This window comes from Cricetulus griseus, assembly GCF_003668045.3.
Source record: "Cricetulus griseus strain 17A/GY chromosome 1 unlocalized genomic scaffold, alternate assembly CriGri-PICRH-1.0 chr1_1, whole genome shotgun sequence".
Classification (NCBI taxonomy): Eukaryota; Metazoa; Chordata; class Mammalia; order Rodentia; family Cricetidae; genus Cricetulus; species Cricetulus griseus.
This window is the reverse complement of record NW_023276807.1, coordinates 136,484,141-136,503,928: the sequence shown is the minus strand read 5'-3', so window position 1 is coordinate 136,503,928 and position 19,788 is coordinate 136,484,141. Positions and strand designations below refer to the sequence as shown.

At 36.3% G+C, this 19,788-nt stretch overlaps 2 protein-coding genes across 4 annotated transcripts in view; one reads left to right on the top strand and one right to left on the bottom strand.

The window, feature by feature from the left end:
- Positions 1–664: 664 nt before the first annotated feature.
- Guf1 (GUF1 homolog, GTPase) lies at positions 665–16,650 on the bottom strand. Of its 3 annotated transcripts, XM_027390829.2 has the most exons (17): positions 16,433–16,650; positions 15,402–15,513; positions 15,087–15,235; positions 14,746–14,826; positions 13,652–13,729; positions 12,833–12,916; positions 11,294–11,358; positions 10,490–10,693; positions 8,792–8,931; positions 7,612–7,735; positions 6,823–6,955; positions 5,852–5,995; positions 5,200–5,333; positions 3,842–3,943; positions 2,909–3,028; positions 1,397–1,433; positions 665–818 (listed from the first exon to the last, which is right to left on the bottom strand). In XM_027390829.2, the coding sequence occupies exons 1-17, from the start codon at positions 16,565–16,567 to the stop codon at positions 681–683; spliced, it is 1,980 nt and encodes a 659-aa protein (XP_027246630.1). In that variant the 5' UTR covers positions 16,568–16,650; the 3' UTR covers positions 665–680. The 3 variants fall into 3 exon arrangements, with proteins under 3 accessions (XP_027246630.1, XP_035308738.1, XP_027246631.1); XM_035452847.1 differs by lacking the exon at positions 13,652–13,729; XM_027390830.2 differs by lacking the exons at positions 13,652–13,729; positions 14,746–14,826; positions 15,087–15,235; positions 15,402–15,513; positions 16,433–16,650 and adding an exon at positions 13,316–13,392.
- Positions 16,566–19,788, top strand: part of LOC100752198 (protein YIPF7) — a 36,808-nt gene continuing 33,585 nt past the window's right edge. The window contains exon 1 of the mRNA XM_035453039.1: positions 16,566–16,693. Within this exon, the coding sequence (XP_035308930.1) occupies positions 16,566–16,693 (128 nt within the window). The remainder of the gene's footprint in view (positions 16,694–19,788) is intronic.

The window sequence follows — 19,788 nt, the reverse complement described above, 5'->3', positions numbered from 1 at the left end:
AAACAAGACAGGGCTCTACCCTAAGCTTAACTTAGATGTATAACAAACCATTTAGTTTCAGAAATGCTTGATTAAATATATAAACATGAAATGCTAGAACAAATGGCTGCTAACAGGTTCTTTCTTAATAACTGGTTTTCATATATAGCAGATGGTGTTTGAGCTAAAAATTGTGATACAATGATGATTTTGGAAATCTTTTAACTGAACTACATAGAATTAGGGATCCTTTTAGTATCTGTTAAAAAAATGCATAAGCTGGACAAGTAGCACATGCCTGTCACAATTTGGAGGTCAACCTGGCCTACATAATGAATCCTGGGCTAGCCAGGTCTACATAGCAAGATCATGTCTCAAAACACTAAAAACTAAAAACTTTAAAAAAAAAAAAAAAGGCAATAACAAAATCTAAGGAAAAAAAAAGGCATGAAAAAAGTTTAAAATTCACCATGATTTTTCCCAGCTACTTGTGGAGGTAGTAATAACATAACCTCAATTTTATATTAAAGATGAAGAGTACTAGTGAGTAGTGCAACAGAAGAGTCTAAGCAACACAGTCTACCTTTTTTTCTACTAGGAGGTCAGAGTTAAAAACCCTAAGAGTAATCAGCATTTCACAGTTTTCATTTTGTTGTCATTATAAATTAGATGAAAAAGATAAAACTCCAGCTTTCCATGAATCATTTATTAGGCTGCGTTTTCAGAACTTTTATAAAAGTATCTTTTGGAATTTCAATGTTGCCAATCTTCCTCAGCTTTTTTTTCCCTTCTGCTTGTCTCTTCAGAAGTTTCATTTTTCGGGTAATGTCACCACCATACTGAAAAATAAGAATCTAAATTGGTTCAAAGGAAATGATTATATAATTACACCAAGGAACACCATAACCATACCATTGTGACTTTATTTGACCCCTCGCCACAAATCGATGTTTTTGTTTATTTAGGATCAACATATTATATAGCAACAGCCTAATAGAGAGGCTCTCAAAGGCAGACCTAGGCCAGAAACTTTACCAGGCATTTAGAAGAGGCAGCATTTGTTTTCACAAGAATGGAGATTTTTACTAAAAATAAAAGCAATTCAAAAATCAGTGTAGAAAGTTCGATTTTAATTCCCACTCTCTTCCAAATGTAAGGAAGAGTCACTTTGAATCCTTCATTATGTATAAAATGATGGTAGTAACATAAAATTCTTTTATATGGTATTACATGAGAAGACAAGCATTTCTAAATGTAAAATGATGCTAACATGGTTAAGAAGAAATTTACTATTTAAAATAAAACTTGGAAATGACATACATGGTACATAAAAATTAAAATAGAAACAAATTTATGACCCCATTGATTTTAAACTCATTAAATATAACAAAGTAGAAAAAAATAGCTAGATACATACACATTTTGCCAAAACATTTTTCCTGTAGGCTTTCACACTGTAAAAGAAGAATTTTGTTTAGGTTAAAAATTTATTAAACAGTCGAAAAGTATTTGATTTCTATACACAACTCTCCATTTTGGTTATTTTTTTTGTTTGTTTTTTTTCAAGACATAGGGTTCCTTTGTGTGTCTCTGGCTGTCCTGGAACTTGCTTTGTAGATCCCATCTAGCCTCAAACTGTCTACCTCTGCCTCCTCAGTGTTGCTATTAAAGGTATATATAGCCCCCCATGTATTTTTAATAAAATACTTTCATGAAGTGTTCTTTAGACAAAATTGCTTTATGTAATTAGCTCAAATGTTCTTGTATTTATTTTCATATACTAATTTTAAGATGCAAAACATCCACTTTAATGTCATCATATCCATTGTTAAGAAAGGTCCAGGTTTGTGGTAGTTATGACTAGAGATATGAGCATTTGTGATTTTAATAAAAGAATTACATTATTCCAAGCTCAGCCTGGAAATACTCTGAATAGCACCTTTTAAATAAATTAAATCATCAAACTGCTTGACCTGACTGCAAGTGGATAGAGTGAATAGTAATGGGTTTATTAGTAAATGTAGATTTTACACAACCATTCTCAAAACAAGCTCCTGTTAATAAAGCCAACCATCAATTATATAACAGTATTACTACGACAGATGAACATTTATATTTTCAATATAATTTATGTGAAAATAATCATGTGCTAACTCCTCTATTTTTTTATTTTTAATATTTTTTTTAAGGATGCTGCCTGGAACTCTGCCTCATTTCTGGATTTTATTGAATACTGAGTAAGTGAAACAAAACAGTGTTCAAACTGAAATTCTTCCCATAATGGGCATACATTTTTATAACCTATAGAAAATTGATGGCTTTATTTCACCAGTACTGATGCATTAGGTTTAGGTTAAACTAAAATTAAACAGCAATTCCCAATTTGTCATAACTGAAGAGGTATTTCTAACTGCCAGGGTATTAAGATCCCTAACGGCTTGGCAAGGGCAAGTGCTGCCAGAGACTTGACTTGCTGCCACAGAGTCTGACTTCACCCCCAAAGCCAGAGTCCTACAGAAAGGAACCAATTTTCCATGATCTAGAAAACAAAACCCAACATGTTATTTATAATCTTTCTTGATGTAGTGCTGCAGATAAAACATTTTATCATTGCCTTAAGTTCTGTTCCTATCACTTACAATCTACCTGAACAGATTATAAGCCATTGAATGAAACCTCACAGAAATCGCTTAACCCAAAAATTCAATAGAAATACGCAGAAATTCTTTGAACCTTTATTAACTGTATCAATTGTAAGCAGCATCACTCAGTGTAAGTAATGCAAAGTAACTGACATCAATGGAAGGCCAGAGCACTCCATCATCTCATGCTCCACAAGAATGACGTGGAGGCCAAGTTAAAGTTTCATCCTGTTTTCTGCATATACTGTTTCTAAAGCCAGCCTCGAACAAAATGAATTTCAACTCACGTTTCTCTTGCAATTACTTTGCTTCCAACAGCAGCTTGGATTACTATCTCAAACAGCTGTCTGGGAAGAGAATCCTTTAGACGCTCACATATGGTTTTGCCAACAGTGTATGCTTTCTCTCTGAGAAAGAAAAAAAAAATACAGCTATTCTAAATATAAATATTTAAATTATCTTTATAGTCCATGTGCAGTAATTAACAGTAATAAAAGTTAATTAAGATTTAAGAGAGTCAAATAGAACTCAACACTTTTTACTTAATAGGCATTTTTTGGTAACTTGGTGATAATCTATATTGTGACTTATAATTACATTGATAAAATAAAACAAAAGATAAAAAAATTGCATTGAAATGGCATAGAAACTAACAGTCTATCAGTTTGTGAACATGTATACTTGGCTTTTGATTATCATGAATGACTTTTACAAATATGAAGATCTTTTTGTTCTCAATCCTAAAACCATCATTATACAGTTAAAAAACATGTTCTTGTACATTACCACAGTAAGGGAAAAATTATTTCCATGGTACTACTACTTTGGTTATGATAATTTTAATGTCTAGATTTAGTAGTAGGAAAAGTACAATGTAAAGACAGTAGGAAAATTTAGTAGTCTAAAATCATTTTAATTATCTTTTAAAGTTTTAAGAAATGTATCTGCTTGCGCCGGTGTTGGTGGCGCATGCCTTTAATCCTAGCACTCGGGAGGCAGAGGCAGAGGCAGGTGGATCTCTGTGAGTTCGAGGCCAGCCTGGTCTCCAAGGATAGGCTCCAAAGCTACACAGAGAAACCCTGTCTTGAAAAACAAAAAAAGAAAAAGAAAAAGAAAAAGAAAATGTATCTGCTCCATTAAGAATGAAGAACCATCAACTATAGGAAAAACACCCAAAGTGATCGTGTTCACAGTTGGTGATCTTTTTCTAGTCTACTTACTTATGTACCACAGTCACTAGCTCTTCCACGATGTTTCCATTCAGTAAAATATCCATTTTTATAAGTTCTGCAGTCTGGTAACCTGCATCTTCATAATCAAAACTAATGAGGACAAAAAGAACAATGATAAATATGTTGACACTCAACAAATTCCTTTTTCCTAAAACATTCATTACCTGCCTTCACCTTATGAAAACTCAAATTGCTACCAGACATAAAGTTTCATTTAATGATGTATATGTCCATAGTAAAGAACCAAATATATCAACCTTCATTTATGAAATCAAGGCCCTAAGTATAGGAACTATAAATCCCTAGAGAGAAGGAAAAGGACCTGGTTAGTGCAAACTAAGAAAATCAACCACTAAAAACCAATGTCAGCTCCTTTCTAATGCTGCCACCATCTGGTGGTCTTGGGCTAACATAATTTTAAAGGGTCACTACTACCAATAACAATATTGACAATAAAAACAAACAAATAGGAACAAAAATAAAACAATTATTTAGGCAGTTTAGACAGTACATAGATAATGCACTAATGAAATGCCATTAAGAAAGGACATTTGGATTTCCTATATAGATATGTAGTTTCAACATTCAAAGACTCTGTCAGGCCTGAACAAGCTAATACATATAAGAGTACAAGTGGACCTAATATATACCAAGTAGTTACAACAAAGCTCAGCTAGTCACAAACAAGCACTCGTTGTCTACTATTTTCATCAATATGGTCAAAGTTAACAGTACCAGTCAAAAAGTTTAATTCACAAAGCTTTTGCAATAAAACAAACTGCCAGAAAGCAATATAAAAGCTTTCTTGCTTATTTAACAGTCAACCCTTGTACTTTTATTTTGGCTGGGTTTCAAGCACTCCCTTAAAAAAATATATGGACTTTTTTTATTAGATAGACAACACATTCCTGGGAACACCTAGTTCTTGACTACATCATTGGTAAGTACAGTGCATATTTAGCAGTTTTCATACTTAATGTTTACCTCCATATTCCAAATATAAGTAGATGCTCCAGGGAACAAAAAACATACACATATATTTTAAGTGTCACAGACACAGATGTTTGAAATTATGTCCAACTCTTAAGACAAGGGGATATAAAACTCTTAAGAGGCTGCTTACTTTTTCAGAGATTAAGAGTAATCAAAAGAATTTTTCCTCCTATAAGTAAATGTCAAGTACTCTATAATATCTGTAATGTCAAGCTTCCTAACCATATGATTCTCAACTGCCTTCAAGACATTGGCAATGACTAAGGATAGAAGAGTAAAGTCTTATCAGCATTTTCAAAAGCTCCCTTGGGATGTCTGTGATTGCCATTATTTTCTCACCATTATTTTCTCACCTTGCATATCCAGAAGACAGAGACTTCAAAGAGTCATAAAAATCTACCACAATTTCATTCAAAGGGAAGAGATATTTAAGCATAACTCTATTTTCATCAATGAAAATCATATTTTCCTGAGTTGCTCTTCTTGCCTAAAGAAAGAAAAAAGTTCAAAGATAATCCACACAAATACTGATGCAAACAGATAAGTTTTTAATTTTGAAACTAGGATTTCTATAAACAAAATTAAACAGAATGAAGAAATATTATTTAATGGTCTACCAAAAATTTACAAGCAAGAGTTTTAATAGAGGAACAAAATTACTTTTAAACCAAAGCTTTTAATCTATGTCATAACAGTTTTATTTTCAAAATCATACTATATTCACTTTCAAGTAAACAATTAGACTAAATCACACTGGAAGTCCCTGTGGGATAAGTATGTAGCTTTTTCATTCCTCTGACTAAAATATTAGGCTAATACCGACAATCAGACTAAAAACTAGTATGTGAAATCAAGCCAGTGGATCAGTACTGTTTGTGGATATAGGACTGTGAAACAAGAAATCGTTATTTAGTTATTGAAGCCAATTTCTCAGCAGGAGTCCTGTAAAATATAAGCTTAGGTAGGCACTGCTCCGAAGGCCTGAAACCCACTTGGTGTTTCTACCTGGCAAAGTGCCATTATTTTTCCAGTGTATTCAGTTGGTGTGACAACAGTGCCCAAAACAACTGGTTCCAAATATTCTGTTACTTTTGACTTATCAGGGAACTGTGCAGGGTTGATGATTGTGATTTCTTTTTCTTTATATTCCTAAAAATGAGAAAAGGGAATAGTATTTAAAAACAAACACTAATGTATTTCTTAAAGGTTTGCTCTTATCATACAGTATATTTTAGAACACAGTTATTGAACTTACTGTAATCAACAAAGCAGCAGCAATAAAAACAACAAATAAAACCACTAAAGATTAGACTATTACATAATACAACTTTTCTTTTAGGTAGCATAAAACCCTTCCAATTACCACCTTTTAACTTTGTTAGTAATATCCATCTAAATATATTAATGTATTCTGGTTATTAAAATTTACAAAACACACTTCATGAACCATCTAGAAAAAAATGTGACAAAAAGCTACATTTTAACTCGACAGTTTCAGCTACTATAATTAGTGTATAAAACTGATTTATTTGTGCTCAAGGTAGCAGTGGTTTCAATAAATAAATTGCCACTTAAATGGACTACAGTACTGCTTCTATCATTAACTTAAAACTTAAAAATGTCCCGCAAGAATGAAGGTTTTAGTTTTTATAACAGCAATTATTTATAACCAAAATTATCTTTCATATTCTGTGCTGAATTTACAAAAGTCCTCTCATTACTAGTTCTTTTTACTGTTAGTACCAAACTAATTTTGATAATGAAGGAATCAAGCTAAGAAAAATAATGCATGAATTAGTTTTTAAAAGGTAATAAGGTAATAAAATTTTATTATTACTAACCAATAATAAATTACTTTTAATAGAGATTCACTTACCAATAACTAAAACTTTTCTCCTGCATTTAGTATATAGATGTACACTTCTTTGTGAAATTTTCCCTTTCAGGCTTATACAAACTAGAAGTAAATGTGGTACCTTTATCAATTTTGCAGATGATAGAACAGCTTTGTATGGAACAGTGGGGGTCGTCAAAATAACAGAAGCATTATACTCCTGCTCTAGCCGCTGGTTGAAAACTTCCATGTGCAAAAGTCCCAGAAATCCCAACCTGGAGAAAAGGAGGCAAACACCAAAAACCCTCCAAATGTCCATTTCCCACTGGCCTGTTTTCTGTTGTTGAACACACTGCTACTTTGTAGGAAAGGGCGGAAATCAACTCATTCCAGAAATTTGCATCTATTATATATAATTTTATAAAACGAGACCCAAATTTTCTACAATTTTTAAATTACTATAAAAATTATCCACAAAACAGGAAACCACTTGAGAAATGAACAGACATTGAGAATTTTAGATATTTTACTCATATATCTGATCCTCAGGGCCTGGGAAGATGGCTGAGTGGTACTGTGCTCATTGTGCAAACATAAGGACCCAAATTTGGATCCCCAATATGCACATGAGAAAGGCAGGAGCTGCAGAATGCACCTGTGACCCCAGTGCTGGAAGCAGACAGCAAAGTGCCAGAGTGACCTCCAGGATCAGGGATAGACAGTGTCTCAAAATAAAGTGGAGACTCAGGTTGATCTCAGACCCTTGAGCATGAACATCTGGTTATGCACACTGCATGTACATGTGCACACATACACATGAAGACTAGAAAAAAATAATGTAAACTGATCCTCAGAAATGTTTATAAGCAACCCATCCATTAGAACTTATTTTCCCATAAAAATGTGAATCTATGGTGTGAAACCTCCTTACCTCCAGCCAGCACCCAGGGCCAGACTACTATCCCGATGCACTGTCACACTGGAGTCATTTAAGGTCAGTTTCTCTATAGCACTCTTCAGGTTATTATATTCAGATTGGTCTACAGGGTACACTCCTGGGGACATAAACATAATATGAAGTGCTGCAAATTCAAATTCACCATTTGGCAATTAAATTACTTTTATTTATTAAATTATTTGCAAGTTATCTTGGAATCCATTAGCTTTGATAAACATACAATTGTGTTAACATGCCAAACAGTGGTTTTATGCTTTTGGAGAAATACAAAAAGGGGGGAAAAATGTGAACAACCCAGGGAGTTAAACCTACTCACAATTAGGCAAATTATATTCTTTTCAAAAATTAAAAGCATAAGATGGTAAACCACTGTGAGGGAAAATATTAGTAGGTGGGACACAAGATTTCGTTCCTAGACAGGTCATTAAGACATAAATTTGGCTTTAAAAAACTTACTGCTTAAACTATGAAAGCTATTGCTGATTCCTAGGATTCTCTTCATCTCATGCCTATGATGACTTCACTTTACAAATCCTCTGAAATCCAAATGACTGCCTCTACCTAAGCACAGCAGTAACAAACTTCATGATCTCTGAAGAGAGGGGAATATGAGGAGAGACCAAGCACTAAGCACCCAGATTAGAATATCCAAATGACCCTCAATTGGGTCTTCATTATCTAAATGGCTGCAATGTTCACAGTAATACGTGTTCTGATGTCACACACTTGAAGAAACACTGCTGTCCACTGCATCCATGGAGCACAATCTAATTAAAGAGAATTCCACTAAGAGGAGGGATTAATTAATTCTACTGAGAATTGTAATTAAAATACCCTAATAAATCCAAATATAATCAACTAACTTCTCAGAATAACAAGAAAATTCACCCAAGATCTCCTACATATTTACTTATTTCTTAAGAAATCCAAAATGATCTCTCATATAAAATGTCACCAAGTAAATGAAGCTATAAAGTGATACAGAGATAGAACATATATATACACATAGACAAATGAAATGTCATCATATATAAATTACAAACATCTATAAGAATGTTTACTGTCTTCTAGTACATTTTTTTTTCCACCACAGTAACAGATTTTTAATTAAAAAATATTTTGGCCTTTGGTGTTGAATTTGTGAGCTCCTCACCTGCAAATACCATTGGTTTCGCTGATTTAAACCCAGGCAAGGGCTCCACTGGATGATTATGTAAATATAATGTATCTCCTATTTGTGCTTCAGTGACATCTTTCATCCCAGCAATCAGAAAGCCCACCTGTCCTGCATATCTAAATGAAATTAGCATATGCAAATATTTACTGCTTTTCTGTTGTAGGTGCATACTCACAAGTACCTTCTGTCACATACCTTCCAAACAAGTGGCACACACCAATTTTCCACCTCTGAAGCTCATCAGAAAAACAATACTGTGTCTTATCCATTGCCCTAAATTTCTACACATAGTGAAAACTACTTTGTAATTCTGCCCACCTTTCACAAATTAAATACCAGGTTCTAACATCTATTGTAATTCTAATATCACTGTAGAAAAATTCAGGAGACTATCATGTCTATTATTATGTTATAAAGGTTCATTAACAAGGGGAAAAGATGAATTGTCAGGGGATATCTTTCTGTAAGCTGTGAATATGTTTCTCTTATTTGTTGATGAATAAAGCTATTTTCGCCAATGGACAGGCAAGATTTAGCCAGGCAGGAAATCAGGTAGTAGGCTGAGTCAGGGAGATGCCATGTAGCCACAAAGTATTGAGATAGGATGCCTGGGCATTCTCCGGTAAGCCAAGACCATGTGGAGATATACAGATTGAATAGAAATGGGTTAATAATTGAGAGCTAGCCAATAAGACGCCTGAGCCATAGGCCAAGCAGGTTATAATTAATATAAGCCTCTGTATGTTTCTTGGGATTAAACGGCTGGGAGGGACAGAAGCTTCTGTCCACAATGAAATTTTAAGCAAACAGAAAAAAGTAAACACGTAACAGTCTATTACATATCTGACTTTCACATGAAAAGAGCAGATTCCAAGAGTTCAGTTTTAGGCTTAAAAACAAAAAAAAAAATACATAATAACAAACTCATTTACATGTAGGTTGCAGCACAGGAGCCTCCAATGAAGAGGCAGTAATGGTCAATACATATATTACATATATACATATTCTACAATACACATATTAGAACACATGACCTTACTTCAGAAATACGTCATTAAAATTAAAATGGACTGATTTGAAAAGTGTCATGATTCACATAAGGTTTTTCAGATACAGCATGAAACTGCAATGATCCATGAACTCACACATTTGACACTTTAATTTTCTGAGACAAACTGAGAAGCAAAACTATGTACCTGATGTCATGGCTTCTCATTATCAGAGTAGCCACTCAGCAGCTGTTCCACAGCTAACTCAGATCTTATTTTTCACTGCATACAAAATTTTTAATCCCACTCCCCTATAAATTTTAATTAATCTAGGCTTAACCCTGAATTCCACAGTGAAGAAAGGTGTGCTTTGTTTCTGTAGCACCTTATATTGCAAAATATAGTTGTCATGAGGCTAAATGTAAAAGGAATGAGTTGAAGCCTCAAATACAGTAACATAGGAACCAAACCTACACTAGATCACTAAATTATTTCTACTAATTAATAAAACCTAATCATTTTTATACCCATAGAACTGCCTACTACAAACACATGAAATCCTTTTACGGAGTGTCTAGAAGTATATTTGCACTCCATCATCATCTGTTTAATGCTCCATTATAACCATTCTGAAGCACACTGGGAGAAACGCATATATAAACTGATGCAAAAACAGGTTACTTACAATTTATGAGTTGGCTGCTCATTAGGATTCAAAATGCCTACTTCATTAACTTCATATGTCTTCTTAGTGTGTGCAGATACAATTTTATCTCCTTTAGAAACCACTCCATCAAACAGTGCTATGTTGGCTATCACACCTCTATACTGGTCAAAGGTGGAATCAAATACCAATGCTCTCAGTGGGTTTTCACGATGTACTTTTGGACTGTTATAAAAGATAAATTTAAGTATATATAAGAAAATGCCAAAAAAAAAAAAAAGAAAGAAAGAAAGAAAGAAGGAAAGAAAGAAAGGAAGGAAGGAAGGAAAAAAGAAAGGAAGAATACCTATTTTCAACTTAGGAAGCATGTTCATTTTAGTTTTTCAAAGATTCAATGACCAAAGCAAAAAGGCCTTTCTATAAAATGTTAGATTTAATTCAACCATCAGCTTTAAATTTTGAAATTATTATTTCAAAATAATATATATCTGAAATATTACTTTTTGGTATACATTTAAAAATATATATTTGAAAATATTATAGACATATGCTCATTATATAGCAAAGACCAATTACCAATGTACTGAAGTCCCTATACTACAATTACTAGAGACTGCCATTATCCTTACTTTCTTTACATAACTAAAAGCAAAAAATTTATTCTACCCTCCTACAAGATCACTTGACATATTCACTAGCTTAAAATAACAGAACAAGTTGGTGGTCGATTAATTTAAACTATTAAATTATAAATGCCTATAAATTATTAAACTCTAAATTTAAACTAGTAGGCATGTGTGAATAGCATAATAACAAACTGCTTACGGAGGTATTCTTTCAATGACTGCCTGAAGAACACTGTCAACATTTGTCCCAAGTTTTGCAGAAATCTGAAACCACATAGAAACAAAAGCAGTGAGATTTAAGGCTGCAATCATCTTCCTGGGGCGTTGTCATTTATGATAGGGAGGAAGAATTCTCTTATTCATTTGTTTGAATACAGAAAAAGGAAAAGGATACAGATTTCTAACCATTATTTGGTGTTACTGACCCTACGGTTTCAGGACTAAACTATAAGAACATTCTTAGTATATTCATAAAGCAATGGAATGAGAATTAAAACAAAAATTTTGATGATTAAAAACTGTCTTTTAATGAGGTACATCACTTTAACCAATACCTATCAAGTCCAAAACTACCTGCTCTTCAAAAACAAAATAACTATACAGACAAAATAACTTACCAGAAGTAATGCTAAGGGCATGAGAGATTTGAGAACACTTGCTGCTTCATAGAATACACCAGTTACTTTCCAGCACCAACAGCAGGGGGCTCACAACTCCTGTACCTCAATTTACAGGGGATCCAGCTCCCACTTCTGGCCTCCTTGGGCTCCTGTACATGGTGCACAGTCTTGTGTTTTCACACACATGTACACATAACTGAAATTAAGTAAATGCATTCTTTAAAAAACAAAAAAAAGGATTAATGCTACGCTGGGCTTCAAAAGGCTTTTTTGTTTGTTTGTTTGATTTTTGTTTGTTTTGTTTTGAGACAGGGTTTCTCTGTGTAGCTTTGGAACCTGTCCTGGCACTCACTCTGTAGACCAGGCTGGCCTCAAACTCACAGAAATTCACCTGCCTCTGCCTCCCGAGTGCTGGGATTGAAGGTGTGTGCCACCAACGCCTGGCTCCAAAAGGCTGTTTTAGTCCTGACATACTAAATCTGTGATCTTGGGAAAGTGATAAAATCTTTGAGCCTTAGTTCACTCAAAAATAATGTAGCAACAATCAGTATATTCTCACAATATAGAGGGAATTTTCTCACCTGGATCTAATGGAATAATAATTAAAAACACTCTAAAACTACAAAAGTGTGAGGTAATCAAACACCATGACATTTCAGTTAGTTCAATCACATGAGATTTTTCTAAGAATAATAAATAGTTGTGTTGATTAGTTTTATGTCAACTTGACACAGACCATGGTCATTTGAGAGTTGGGAATATCAACTGAGAAAATACTCCATAAGATCAGGCTATAGGCCAGCCTAGATGGTATTTTCTTAATTAGTGATGGATGGGAGGGGTTCAACACATTGTAGGTGGTGCCATCTCTCGACTAGTGGTCCTGGATTCTATAAGAAAGCAGGCTGAGTGAGCCAGGGAAAGGAAGCCAGTAAGCAGCACCCCTCCATGGCCTCTGCAACAGCTCTTGCCTTCAAGTTTCTGACCTGACTTCCTTCAATTATGGCCCACAATGTATAAGTGTAAGGTAAATAAACATTTTCCTCCACATTGGTCATGGTGTTCCATCAGGGCAATAGAATAACTAAGACAATCACCTTTTTTAAGAAGGCATTTACCTTAATACATTCATCACTAGGGATATCAAATACTTTTTCAATCTGTTTTTCAACCCTTTCAGGATCAGCATTCTTCAGATCAATCTATAAGCATTGCAAAAATAAAATTAGTCCATAATAATAATATTTGGAGAGCAATAAAACCCACTGTGAGTTAACCTAACTGACCTCTCTATGAATTTTACAAAAGAATATTTAAAATAATCTATACATTATCAACGTGATTTTAACAAGCATGACTACTGAAAACAAAATTCAAGCAACAAAACAGACAAAAAATGTAAGCAGGATGGAGTATATAATTAACAGCATGAGAACATACATTTAAAATGAAGTCAGATTCAAGTTCTTTTACTTATGGGCAACCCTATTTTACATTTAGCACCAATACAGAGAAATAACTTAATGCAGTCTGAATTTTTAAACTAGGATTCTTAACTCTATAGCACTGGACAGATTCATATGGATGGAGTTAGCATTGACCTGTTTCATGAAGTGCACTGATTCTTAGCTCTAAGCCTCTCTCCACGGCCATGGAGCTGGCAGCTTTGTCTTGTCTGACTTGCACTCCTTTCCTATAAAAAAGGCCTTTTCTCAGCACATGCAATTCAGATGATCCTTTTCAATTCTCCAAAAGGAATCTTTGACCTGCAATTCTATCACTAGAAATTGGGTGGAGGGGGGAGAGTAAATTCCACCCATAATGTAAACGAATAGTAACTACAGATCCCTTACAAAAAAAAAAAAAAAAAAAAAAAAAAAGTCACCATTAAACCCTAGGTACAATAATTAATGGCTTTGGTGTCTCATTTCAATTACCTTGTTTATAACTGGAATTACTGACAATTGTGCTTCAAAGGCAAGAAAGAAATTTGCTACAGTCTGAGCTTGAATACCCTGGAAGCAAGACAAGAGAGACTAAATGTACCACAAAATGAGTAAATCCATACCATTCCATATATCATCATCAAATTGAGACCTTTAGATCATGCTAAAAAAATGATATAATATGCCATCTGTTGGAATGTGGCCAAAACAATGTCACATGGTGAACAATGCCTTGGGGAACTGTGAGAGAGGCTGCAGGAAATGATCAGAGGGCCTTTACCACTAAGTGCATTTTGTTCCCTGGATTGTTCTTGGATGTGATTTCATATTTCCTATATTAAACATTTGCATTCACTTTATAAGACATGTTTATTCTTGTTGGAGCACAAATGGGGCATTGTTAAGTGTTTTTAATGACTCTGTTTTGCTGATTTCTGTGGCATATTTTCAGGAACAGGTGTTCCTTGCCCTCCTGTAACCTTTCTTCCTGTAACCTGTTATAAGAGGAGCTAGTTCTCCTGAATAAATTTAGTCAGTAGCCTTAGCTCTGGTTGCCCCATTCGTTTCAGTCCCAGGTCATGACTTACCTGCAAGGTGGACAAATATCGACACCATCAGCCAGCCAGAGCCATGCCCTAAGACCTAAGATCTCACTTATGCTTCCTGAATAGTGAGCAGCTTGCCCCCCCCCCACACACCCGGCCTTGCTACAAGCCAAAAGCAATGAGGTCACATGGATCACGGACTACAACTTTCAAAACTGTTAGCCAAAATAAACTTGCCTTTACAGTAATTTCTCACATTTTAATATAGTGACAGAAATCTGAAACTCATCACCTCCTACAAAAATGTACCATTTATGTTTCAGGGTTCAAAACCAAGATTACCACTGGTAAAGAAAGAGCCAAACAAAGCAGGGTGAATCAGCACCTCTACTTAACAATATTAAAGTACATGGTTTAGAATGAGTAATATAACAAACCTGTTATTCCAATGCAAAAGTTCTATTTCCAAAATGCATTTCAAGGAGAACTTTAAAAACAAACAATTAGTCATGTCACATTATGTATAGTGAAAGATCTTACCTCATTTGCATCGACCACCAGTAAAACACCTTGGCAAGCAGATAGTGACCTGGACACTTCATAACTAAAATCAACATGGCCCTAAAAAGCAAAATAATAGTACCTTTAAATATCAATTATATTTTTTAAAGGAACAGATATCATGGCTAATCTACTGATATGACAAAAATTTGGAAAATGTGGGGGATTTGTGAAAACATTTGAAACCAGTTATACTATCAAAAATTAGAAAACAAACATCAATGGTAGACTACAAAATTCAGCCCCCAAAGGACAGAATTTTGTTTGTAATATCAATAAAACTAACTTAGCAATCTTTGAGAGGTCAATATGAAACTTACTGGTGTGTCAATGAGGTTTAAAAGGTACTGCTTTCCTTTAAAACTATAAAACAAAGTTGCTGTTTGTGCTTTCACGGTGATGCCTCTTTCTCGTTCCACTTGTAATTTATCAAGAACCTGCTGATTTTTCTTTGTCTTATCAATTGTTCCTAGAAATACAAGAAGCTTTTATTGATTTTTCTGGGATTCAAAAAAAATTAAACATAATTAACAGAAAACATTAAAGATATAATACCAAAATGTAAGCCATCATGGTAAAACTAAATCCCCAATTACTCGAGGTAATCACAAGCATATGATATAAAATGAAAATACCTGTTAGTTCGAGAAGCCTGTCAGCTAAAGTGCTTTTGCCATGATCCACATGTGCAATGATACTGAAATTTCTAATATCTTCAGCAGGAAATCTAGACATGTCAGGTTTCTCCTAAAATGGGAAGGGGATATCACATTTAGGGGTATAAAGTTTGCATGAAACAAATTGTAAATTTAAAGAAAATTCTTTTAATCTTTGGACAATTTCACTTGTTGCACTTACTTTACCTCATTTTTCCTACAATAAAGATGTATGACTAAGCCTACACAAAGAACAAATTACAAGAGACTCACCAAATATATCGATTGCATAAACAAACTTCCATCACGTATTTAGCCAACAGCAAATTTATTTTCATTAATGCGAGACAGAACTCTTCAAGAGTATGAGAAGCACAGAAAACTCTTAGAAAATCTTTAACATAGTGAGACACACCACAATCTGCTGGAAATCGGTAGTCAAGAGAAACAGGGGAGTGTGTGTTCTTGTTAGGCATTTTGCCGCAGCTGATATTTCATCATCAGGAAACAAGATGAAATTGTAATGACTGTAACACTTACTTCAGCTTCTTCTAGTTACTCAATATAGGCAGATAAAGGTATAGAGGAATTCTTTAAACAAAACTGTAACAGCACTGTAGTCTTTTTTTTTTTTTTTCCCCCATCGCATTCAGGTCAAAGTTCTGCAGAAGCGCATCACTTTCAAAAACCCTGAGTTGCGTTGCGACGAACACAAATCCATTTTTCTAACCACAAAAAGGCTATCTGCTGGAGCCACATCCTTGCACGGGGCTAAAAAGTTCCGTGCTTTTGCGTCCCACAAACCTCCAAGTTTGATTATTATCCCACTCAATAATGAAGCTGCAGAATCGGATACAAATCAAGCAAGTTGCCCAAGAAAACATAAATAACACATGCACATGATCAACCCTATCCCTAAGCCAGGCTAGCGAGCAGCCAGGGTCCAAGGGCTCGCTCGCCCTCGGTGCACACGCGGAAGCCCAGCGCCTTCCTCGGGGTGAGCCTGTCACCTTGAGCTCCGCAGTGCTGAAGGGCCTGCGGGTGGCCCCGGGTTCCAAGGCAGCCACGTGCCGGGAGCAGGGAGGCAGCAAGCGCGCGGCCCCGGCAGCCCATGGCGCCAATGCCCGCCCGGCGAGTGTCCACATGTCCGGGCGGCTCAGCACCAAGGCCGGAGAGGCCACCCCATCCCAGGGCCGAGGTTCCGGCCACAAGCGCCAGCGTGAGCCAGGCCTGACGCAAATAAGGCGCGCTGCGTGCTTGTCGCGCCGCTTGTGACGTAAGCGCGTTTCCGTAGGGGTGGAAAGGTCAGCGGTTGGAAGGTGTGGGGAGACCTTGGGTTACCTCAGTCACCATAGTTCATGCTCTGTGGTGCTCGCCCTGCAGCAGCTTATGTGTAGGCAATGCACCCTATGTGCCATCAGTGCCCGCACTTGCTCAGGCGAGTACTGTTGCAGAGACACACCCTAGGCCTACTCCCAGCGGGTTCCCACAGGGTCAGGGAGTCCACAGATCTCCATATGGAGTGCAGTATCTGTAGACTGCTGCTTGAGGATACAGATTGACCCCACCCCCTTCCACTCTGGACACAGCCACGGTTGATGGTTCTTTTGAGATACTCATTGGAAAAACTGGAGTTCATGGCTTCTACGAAGGTAATTATTTCAGACTTAGACAGTATGAAGCATAGAATTATTAATACAAATAAAAAACAAACAGGGAACAAACAAGCACATCGGAAGGCAAGAATGTGAGCATCTCTGTGCCTATGCAAAAGTAATTCTTACCTCAAAATTGGTAAGAGAATTTATTCTGGAGCCAAACAGACATGTCCCTCACAGACACACCAACACAGGTGTAAGATAAGCCATAATTCTATGTTCCAATGAAATAGTGATCTTATGAACTTTTTATAGTGGCAGAACAAAGAGAGCCTTAATTTTAAAGTATTTTTCAAATACGTCAATAAAACATTGTTGCAGCACAGCTTAGAAATCATGACCGTAAACCTCAGATGCTATCTGAGAGCATTCTTAGCGTCTGTGATTGGTAGAACTAGACTTAGTGAATAGATTTAGTTGGCTTTAATCTGTGTCAAGATGGTAGGTCCCCTTTATCTGCTAGCCACAGGGTGAATACCTTCTTGTCCTCCAACTGTGATTCCCTTAGTTTTTCTACCAGGTGTTTTCCAAGTAGTCAAATTTACTATCCCATCTTATGCAATGCAGGTCTCCTAAGCATAGTCTAAAAATTGATGTTTTTACCTTACTTCTAGAGTTCCTCAAAAATCTCCTTCAAGGTACTAACAACTGCCTATATCTCCATTCTGCTTATCCCGTCTTACACCTGACTTTATTGTAGGCCTCTCACAGGAGTAGTTATTCCCTTGCCTAACCAATTCAAGTGCTTGGTAGTCAAGAACCCTGTTTAGGTGCCATGTTCTCTGACCTCCACAGCTTTAGGATTGACCTGACTGGTGTACTGGAGAATGAAGAAACAAAGTCACATGCACAGAAAAGTTAGGTCTGGGTGTGCTGTGTGTTCTGATAACATACCAGAAGCCTGGAAACTAAGAAGGCTTATATATGGTTGAAGAAGGAGGCAGGTTAGCTGATCTTGGTAGGGTGTCTCTGTAGTGTGACACTCTCTGCTGTAGTCATCCAGGAGGAAGAAGCTGTGTTTGATACTTTCTGCACACACTGTCCACATCCATTGTCTGACAGAGAGGAAGGTCTTGTCATTCCCAGAGGTCTGAGGCATTGACAGCAGTGGCCTGACCATGCTCATGTTAACAATACACATCCACTAAGGACTTTCCACAGCCTGGAACCACTTGCCCAGAGAATAGTATAGCCCACAGTGAAGCTGGCTCCTCCTACATCAATTATCAATCAACACAAAATACACAGAGGTACCACAGGCCAATCTGACTTGGATTATCCCTTCACTAAGACTTCCTCCTCAGATGACCCTAGCCTTTGTTAAGTTGACAATAAAAGCTAATTGCCCATACCAGAATCCCTTCAGGGGGATTAATACTTTAGGTTCTCTCTGTCCAAAGAATTTTCATTTTCATGAGTTGGAGGTGCTGGTGAGTATAAATGTTGCCCTCAGGCTACCTTTCCTTTGTCCCACTGGAGAGAGAGAAGTTTCACATTGATGCTATTAATCTCTTTGTTATGGTGGAAGCTTCACCACAGCCCCTGGCATTCATATACCCAAAGAGTCTAGAATGTTATGGTAGAAGTTCCACCCAAGTTCCTTCCCCTGTCTCTCCAAACCCTGCTGTATCTCAGAAAGCCAGCCAAATGATGACCCCTCCCCCAGAGATGCTCAAGACCACTCCTACAGGTTATTTAAACTGCCTCTTAAAATAGACTCGTGGTTTTCTAGTCTTTCTTTTCTATCTCCTTTCTGGGGAGCTTGAAAGCATTCCGGGAACTCTGTATCCTTTAAATGTGGGCTTTTTCTAATTTGGATTGATTTGGTTTGATTTGGATTGCTTCATCAGCAGAGAGGCTTATTGGGGTACAGAAACTTTTCACTCTTAAAAAAGTATAGCTACTTTCTCCACATGAACTCACTTATGCCATTTTCTCTAGTTTCTCATCATAAATCAGACTAACCATTTGTACTGTATAGACTTATGTCAACTTGATGCAAAATAGCTTGTAGGATCTGAAGATGGAACCACACTTGAGGAAATGCCCCATAAAATATGGTGTGATGAGTGTTTTTCTATTCCACCAGCCAGCTCACAAATAATGACACAGAGACCTATATTAACTAGGAAAGTTTGACCTATAGCTTAGGCTTGTTTAATAATCTATGTTCTACCAAGTGGCTTTTACCTCTATTTTATTTTGTGTGTCCTTCTTGTTCTGCATTTGGATGGCTTGCCTGACTTTCTTCTTCCCAGAGTCTTCTCTATGCCTAGAAGTGTTACCTATAACCCCTGCCTAGCTATTGGCCATCTGCTCTTTATTAAACCAACCAGATGCCTTGGCAAAGACACATATTCACACTGTGCAAAAAATTAATCCACAACAATTAGGTTGTAGGTAAGCCTGTAGGGAATTTTCTTAATTAGTGATTGAAGGGAAAAGGCCCAGCACAATGTGGGTGATGCCAACTCCTGGGCTTTCGGTCTTTGGTTCTGAGAGAAAACAGACTGATAACATGCAGATAAAGAGCACTACTCCATGGCCTCTGAACAAACCCCTGCCTCCAGGTTACTGCCCTGTTGCGTTCCTGCCATGACTTCCCTAGATAATGGACTACAATATGGAAGTGTAACTAAATAAACTCATTCCTCTCCAATTTGCTTTTGTTCATAGTGTTTCATCATATCAATAGTAACCATAACTAG

Excerpts from the sequence above, each read along its gene's own strand:
- Guf1 (XM_027390829.2), bottom strand. The coding sequence starts at position 16,567 with ATGTGGACACTCGCCGGGCGGGCATTGGCGCCATGGGCTGCCGGGGCC. Across the intron at positions 15,514-16,432 it reads TCAGCACTGCGGAGCTCAAG|GAGAAACCTGACATGTCTAG; the intron begins GTGACAGGCTCA and ends TTCCCATTTTAG. Across the intron at positions 5,996-6,822 it reads CATCTGCAAAATTGATAAAG|GAATATAAAGAAAAAGAAAT; the intron begins GTACCACATTTA and ends TCTCATTTTTAG.